Source organism: Limulus polyphemus, unplaced genomic scaffold (assembly GCF_000517525.1).
Source record: "Limulus polyphemus unplaced genomic scaffold, Limulus_polyphemus-2.1.2 Scaffold7257, whole genome shotgun sequence".
Classification (NCBI taxonomy): domain Eukaryota; kingdom Metazoa; phylum Arthropoda; class Merostomata; order Xiphosura; family Limulidae; genus Limulus; species Limulus polyphemus.
The window spans coordinates 34,187-42,333 of record NW_013672867.1 but is presented as its reverse complement, the minus strand read 5'-3'; the positions used below and the strand labels follow the sequence as shown (position 1 = coordinate 42,333).

Sequence of the window (8,147 nt, the reverse complement as noted above, 5' to 3'; positions counted from 1 at the left end):
AGGCAAAGTATAAAGTACTATAAGAGGTTATTGGAGGGAGGAGAGCTTGAGGCAAAGTATAAAGTACTATAAGAGGTTATTGGAGGGAGGAGAGTTTGAGGCAAAGTATAAAATACTATAAGAGGTTATTGGAGGGAGGAGAGTTTGTGGAAAAGTAAAAAGTACTATAAGACGTTATTGGAGGGAGGAGAGTTTGTGGCAAAGTATAAAGTACTATAAGAGGTTACTGGAGTGAGTAGAGTTTGTGGCAAAGTATAGAGTACTATAAGAGGTTATTGGAGGGAGGAGAGCTTGAGGCAAAGTATAAAGTACTATAAGAGGTTATTGGCAAAGTATAAAGTACTATAAGAGGTTCCTCACCCTAATAACCTCTTATAGTACTTTATACCTTGCCTCAAGCTCTCCTCCCTCCAATAACCTCTTATAGTACTTTATACTTTGCCACAAACTCTACGTGATTTTTATAATTTGTTTTTATACAAAACATAAACAGTGAATAATTAATAATATACATTTTAGAATAACACTTTCACACAGATTAGTTTTCATATATGTTACCTATTTATTTACACTCTAGAGGAGTTTAGTACAGGCCTTTTTAACTTCTTTTGTGGAGTTCCATCTAAGCACGTTTGTTAGTGCGCATTCCAAGTATTGTTACATGGAACCTAATTCTGAACAACCGACAACCTACTGTAAAACTGGTTGGCATCAACCAGTGTATTTTATTCTTTAATAATATTAATTATTGATTATCAGTTTTTATTATGGTTATTTTGATATTTAATACTAGATACATCGTGTAAGTAAAATCTTTCTAATGTTAATTATAGTACTTGAGGAGTTTGCCTCAAACTCTCCTCCCTCCTTAGTCACTAGTGTAAACCAAGAGTCTTGGGTTTTGTTCAACTTGTTCTTGAGCTAGGTTTATCATGTTAATAGACAACGACAGATAAAGGGAGCAAATGGCATAAACCAAGAGTTTTGAGTTTTATTTCAATTGTTATTGAGCTAGGGTTAATATATTCATAGATAACGATAGACCAATGGAATAGTTCATGTATTTTTAAATAAGAATGAAATATTTCAAATATAAATGAAGTAATGTGCTTAGAGTTAAAAGTCCATAAAAAGCCGTTTATTACTTTAACAATCGCGATGTACAGTGAATTAACGAATCAAAAGTGACAACATAAGTGTATAGTGGTGTTGGGTTTAGTGATTAAAAAAATGTGTTCAAAACTCAATATTGGTGAGACATACAACATATTTATTTGACAGAAAACTATGAGCACTTTTGAAAATTATGCGACATACCAACAATGCAAGTAGTAGTACATAATCGTCCCTTAAATATAACTTCAGATCCCAAAGTGATTATCTACAACAGTAAAAGAACCACGATCAATCTGATTCATAATACAAGAACGTTAACCATCAGGCCGTAATATAAGAACGTTAACCATCAGGCCGTAATACAAGAACGTTAACCATCAGGCCGTAGGTGCGTTAAAAGAGTAGCCTTAAAGTTCACCATTGGTACTATTGACTAGTTGTTTTCCCTTTTGTCTATTAATCCAAAAATTGTAGAATGCCTAACTTTAGTCGAATATTGTGGAACAAACAAAGAAACTAAATTTAATTTATTTTAATGATTTTAGTCTAGAATCTTTAAATCTTGGCTCATTCTACCATAACTGTGTGACTTTTGTATCAGAAAAAGTATTGATATTTGTTTACTGTTCTTCAAAAGGTAAACGCTCTTGTCCTGGTGAGAAGTTGGCCCTAGTTGAAGTGTTTCTATTTTTTGTGTCTCTACTTCAACGCTTTACCGTGGCTCTCCCTGCCGGTGAAAAACCAAACTTTGATGGAATTTTTGAACTGACTTGGGAAGCCAAGCTTCATCATCTTATTCTTTTATCTCGTTAAGTTTATAAATATACAAGCTTCTACAGTAACATAATTCATAATTACAGTTGAGTGTTATTTGTAGTAGTTGGTAACTAAAATATACATTGATGTAATATTATTCTTTATACAGGGTCAATAATTTGTACTTTTATACTGAAATCCATGTATGCCTATTCTCTGGTTCTGTAAGTTTCCCGACAAGAGTGTACCAAGTGCTGATGATAAAAGCTGGCTTCTCTTTGTTCTATCACTTTAGACAAGAGTGTACCAAGTGCTGGTGATAGAAGCTGGCTTCTCTTTGTTCTATCACTTTAGACAAGAGTGTACCAAGTGCTGGTGATAGAAGCTGGCTTCTCTTTGTTCTATCACTTTAGACAATAGTGTACCAAGTGCTGGTGATAGAAGCTGGTTTCTCTTTGTTCTATCACTTTAGACAAGAGTGTACCAAGTGCTGGTGATAGAAGCTGGCTTCTCTTTGTTCTATCATTTTAAAATAAGAGATAGCTTAGAAAGAAAATTCTGCAACAAACAATTTTCACCTGATATTTTTTTCATTTATGATATTTAGCGAGTCGCGGTTGAAAGAACTCAAATATGTCCTTCAACCAACTTAGAGAAAAATATATACTTATTTGGGTATATCCAGGTAACTTCAAAAAATTTACATTTGATTTTAAAGGTCTTAAAATTGTGCTAATCCGCTATCTTAGACAACTGTCTCATTCTACAATGGTCACACCCCTCAAGTATTTTACCTGCTTGACCTTTTTTACCATTTCTTCCCTCTGGCACAGTTCGTACTCAGGTTGAAAAATGGTACAGAGATTTGTACAAATTAGCACGTTGTTAGGAGTTTATCACTGTTGAATGTATGATATAATGTTGGTTGACATGGATAATTTAGAGCGTTGGTCTGGTTTAAACAGTTCAACACCACTATTAGTGATACTCTTCTTTTCATGTTTTTGACAAGTGTAAAATTTTCACTCAGCAATTTTGTAGCTGAGACTTAAATTTGTGTAATTAAATATTTTGTTCTATATATTTTCACCTATGTTTGCTTTTTTCTTTGCTGTTCTTATTTAGTTTATTCTTTGCAAAATAGCTGTTAGACATCCTTATAGAAAGCGATCAATTGTCGGCAGCATGACACTACATACGTGGTGCTAAATAGTGTCAAAATGTAGTTCTGATACATTCAGTTCCAATGTGATTTCATGTTAATTGTTTTTGTCATGTGACAAAATTACTTTAATATTACCATATTCAGTCCTATATATATATATTTTTTCAAGCATATTAAAGTCAGCTAGTCGGATTTTATAAGACAGACATTACTGGTGGTAAGATTTTGTTTTATCTGTTCACGTGCGTTTGCTTCTCTTCCTTGGTAATTCGTGTTCGATTTATTCTTTGCAAGAACTTTTCTGGATCTGCTGCTTATTGAGAATTTTAGCTGTTGTAAATCAGTGTACATGAATACCACAAGTGTAATATGGTTCTATATAGCAACAGGTAACAACTCATTATGGTAAGGAGCTTCAATATTTGGAAAGGTTTGTAGAATTTGATTTTGGAAGAACTGTTTATAGATGGAGATCACGTTTATTGATCTTAAAATAATAATTGTTTTAAAGCCTGATTGTTATACAGTTTTTAGTTCAAAGAAACAGTCTGTACAGGCTCTCAGTGCTATGATCTGACGAGTTCTTATCTGTAAAAATCTGAAGTAGCTCTATTTATGTCATATTATATTATATGACATTTGAAGGTTCAATGAGGTCTCGCGCGTGTATTTTATATTTTAATAGAATTAATTATACTATACAACTTACAATTGACAAAAAAAAAAAAACACACCATGAAGATGAAATTATTTAGTGATGATAGTGTGTTAACAATAATTTACTTAAAATACAAGGTTAAAGAATAAAGAAAATATTGCAGTCTTTATATATTAAAGCCATAAGTTTAGAAAAAATGTAAAATACCGTTTTTATTAATATTTATGTAAAGAAAAAAGTTTTTTTGTATGTAATTGATATTTACAATTCAGTATATGCTACGAAACAAGTACTCCATCATAGTTATGTTTACTTAAAATTTATGTATAAACACAAGAGTACTTATAGAAAACTTAAAAATCGACGTTGATATAACTGTTAATTAGATTTGAGCAAGATGTGTGAAATAATATTGAACTTGTCCGAACATTAAGGAAAACTGATAGAAAAAATGGCACTAACATATGATAAAAAAAGAACAAGCTAAAAGTAACGATACAGATATTTGTAAAAACATTTATATTGACAAACTTCTTAAAAGAAAGATGCGTTGATGTAATAAATAAATCCATATAAAACAGTAAGTAAAATATTCGGCTGATCTTACCGATTGTAAATGGAATGAAATATTCCGGTTTCACCAAAGTAGTACCGTCTTGACTGAGGAAATGTTCTGGAAAGAATTCACTGGGATTCTTCCAGTATTTGGGATCGTTGTGAACAGCCCAGATGTTGTTCATGACAATTGTTCCTTTAGGAATGTTGTATCCTTGAACAGTCGTGTCTTCCCTCGTACTTGAAAATTGAACCAGTTTTGTACTCAGAGTATGTCATTGTCTTTACCAATTGCATCTCATTTTAATATATATTTATTTATACGTTTAATTTGATATATTATTTGTCTGTTAAGAAATTATACATTTTGAGATGCAGCATTTATAAACATAAAGTTGCATAATATACAAGGAATGAACCCTGAATTTGAGCTATCAGTCATGAAGCCAGTAGATGACAATATTCGAATAAATAAATTTGCATTTCCAATCTACAAATGCTGATTAAAAGAGAGAAATAACTGAATGCAAGACACAACTGAACACATCAATACAAACGTGAATTATTATCGATCTTATATTTAGGTTTTGATACCGATATGTGCTTCCGTGTGAACATGACCAATGAGAGGGATAGAATTCAAGGAAACACTATTACTATTTGTTAAATTTAAGTGTTTTCCTAATTTTTACTAGTTCCTAAGGCCATTATTATTTGAATATATATATAATGAAAATGTTCAATGATGTAAATAGTAGGATTCTGATTTAAAACAATAGTCTGATTTAACAATGTAATATGGACACAATCCTGAAATCCCCAGTCTGGTGGACAAGAGTTATTCCTCTTACTCCTAGATTCAGTTATTAACAACATGTTTATATTTATTTGTGTGTAATAAAGATAACAGCTCTCGATTAGCTTTGCGTGAAATTCGAAAGAAACCGAACCAAATTTTCCCCTGGTGGGACAGCGGTAAGCTTACGAACATAAAACGCTAAAATCCAGGATTTTATTCCCCACAGTGGACACAACAGATAGACCGATTTGGTTTATTCTAAAATAAAATCGAACCAAATCAAAAATTGATGACCAGTAACAAACATAAAATACCATTATTTGTCTTGTGTTTGTCACAATATATTGTATTGTTTGTTTGTAGTTATGCACAAAGCTACACAATGGGCTATCTGTGCTCTGTCCATCACGAGTATCGAAACCCAGTTTCTAGCATTGTAAGTCCGCAGACATACCGTTGTACCACTGGGAGGCCTTACTTTGGTATCAGCAGATAAAACTGAAACCAACAGACAGGTACTTAGTATCATAGCAAAGTACAGATGAAAAGATGTTTGTGAGACACAAACTTGTTTTTGTTTTTTCCTACACAATCAGGTACCTGCGCTCTGTCCTTCGTGGAAAATCGAACCACGGATTTGAGCATTATAAGTCCGTAAAGTTACCTCTGACCCACCTTGGGTCTTTTGTGAGAGAATAAAATGAATACAAACTGCAAATAAAAGAATTAAACCCTTGTTTAAATAAAGAGGAGCAGCTAACTCCATGTGGCTATTCTGTACAAGAAACAAAAGTATGGCTACTGTGGGTAGGAGTAAGTGTAAGAATTAGTGTCTAACATTACAGAATCTTAAAGTACATTTCTTATATTTTATTCACCAAAATGGATTTATGATATAAAACATTAAAGAAAAACATATTATGTTTACATGTTTTATAGTTTGATCATATATAATAATGAACTGGAAGCTTTCGGGTATCGCAACATTAAATTATGATGTGTTCTTAATGGCTTATTATCAATATCTACTTTGACGTACATAATATTTCTTTACCGATAAACCCTCTTTTAGTCACTATGTCATAATTACAACTAGAATAAAACATTAAGTTCTTAGGTCGCACGTCACGAGTTCCAACCCATTCAACGAACATAATCGCCCTTTCAGCCACGGGAGCAGTATAATGTGGTGATCAATCCCACTATCCGTTCATAAAAGAGTAGCCCAATGTTGATTTTGGGTGGTATTGACTATCTGTCTTCTCTCTAGTCTGTCATTGGTAAATTATGAGGTTCGCCGCGGAGAATCGAACACCGAATTTTAGTTTTGCATGTCCATAGACTTACCATTGTTTCACCGGGCAACAGAAACAATAGTTAGAAATATAGAATGAATGAATTCAACGTTAGATTCAATTTGATGAAATATTTCAGAAATAATTTGTATTCTGACATCTTTACGATAAATAAATCCACACTATGTAATAGGTTCATAATGAGTTTAGTTTTAACCTTAACACTATTCGGGTTTTCAGCTATTACAAAACGTATTTAAAGACTGAAGGAAGAGTACATAAAATGTCCTATACTATCGTTATGAAGATAAAACACACTATCCTACTTAATAAAGTAAAATAAATACATGTACTCTACGTTACAATATATATCTAAAGAGGAAAACTACATTAGTGGGTCTACCAGTTGGTGACATGTTACCCCAACTGTTCTCTTATATATATCTCTAAATAAACATTATTTACGTATTTCATTTAAATACCTTACGTGTTTTGAGTATTTATTTTTTATTGCGAGATTCTCGCTGCTTGATGAAGAAATTAGGAAGACAATGTGGTTGGGAAACATTGCTTTAACCACAAAGGAATAGACTCGAAATATATTGAATTACTTATGTTGTTTGTAAAATTATCCGTAGGTACAATGAATTATAATTACTGTAGGACTTTATTCCGAAAGTTGAAAGATTAAGTGATTATTTCTTGTTTCATTTCATCTAGTGATTTGTTAGTGGATGAAAGAATCTGAAGCATTATTTTAGGATAATGAAAATACTTACTATCTTAAGAGACTGAGCGGTACTATTGTCTGCCATCTTTGAGCTTCATAAAGAACAGCCTGAGTGTAAGGAAGGTGTAAATGATCATCCCAGGATGGTAACCTTTCTCTACCAATAAAACTGTCAATCTCGTTTTGCACTCGTTTCTGAACATCCGGGTATGCGGCCATAGTTTTGAGACACCATTCTATTGTTGTTCGCACGGTTCCGCTGCCTCCAAGAAACCAAACATGAACATTTCCACACAACATGTTATCTGAAACACATTGACGAGTGTCACATGTTAGTATACATACTGAATGCATGCTTGTAACCTGAGAGGTTTTCTTTTCCAGATTGTTTATCAGTGATAGATTAGAGGGAAATCAGCTAGTCAATACCACCTAAAGCCAACTCTTGGACTACTCCTTTAGGAACTAATAGTGGGATTGACCACCACATTATATCTTCTAGATGGCTGAAAGGGCAAGTATGTTCGGTGAAGGGGTTGGAACTTATGACCTGCAGATGAGGTCATGTTAAATGTCACTCAACAAAAGGATAAGTGGCAGTAATTACATTACATTTATTTATAAGTAAGAACTTTCCCGATTAACAGAAATTTTCCATTCTAATTCATTTTCTGATGTGAAAAAGTTATACTTGCCCGAGAAAAATAACTTGTTATTTATATATTGGTGATAAAATGTTGTTTACCTTCTGATGTAAAGATATTGTATTATACTTGGTTGAGAAAGATGACGTGTTGTTTACCTTCTGATGTAAAGATATTGTATTATACTTGGTTGAGAAAGATGACGTGTTGTTTACCTTCTGATGTAAAGATATTGTATTATACTTGGTTGAGAAAGATGACGTGTTATTTACCTTCTGATGTAAAGATATTGTATTATACTTGGTTGAGAAAGATGACGTGTTGTTTACCTTCTGATGTAAAGATATTGTATTATACTTGGTTGAGAAAGATGACGTGTTGTTTACCTTCTGATGTAAAGATATTGTATTATACTTGGTTGAGAAAGAT

General features: G+C 32.7%; 2 protein-coding genes across 2 annotated transcripts in view; both read right to left on the bottom strand.

Annotated features, from left to right (window-relative positions):
- Window positions 1-4,302: 4,302 nt before the first annotated feature.
- On the bottom strand, window positions 4,303-7,293 carry LOC106474468 (vitamin D 25-hydroxylase-like; the record flags this gene model as incomplete). Its single annotated transcript, XM_022402778.1, has 2 exons — window positions 7,124-7,293; window positions 4,303-4,490 (listed from the first exon to the last, which is right to left on the bottom strand). Coding segments are annotated over exons 1-2 (358 nt in total), but the record flags the coding sequence as incomplete, so codon positions are not given.
- Window positions 7,250-8,147, bottom strand: part of LOC111083010 (cytochrome P450 2J6-like) — a 5,262-nt gene continuing 4,364 nt past the window's right edge. The window contains exon 5 of the mRNA XM_022402780.1: window positions 7,250-7,379. Within this exon, the coding sequence (XP_022258488.1) occupies window positions 7,376-7,379 (4 nt within the window). The 3' untranslated portion in view covers window positions 7,250-7,375. The remainder of the gene's footprint in view (window positions 7,380-8,147) is intronic.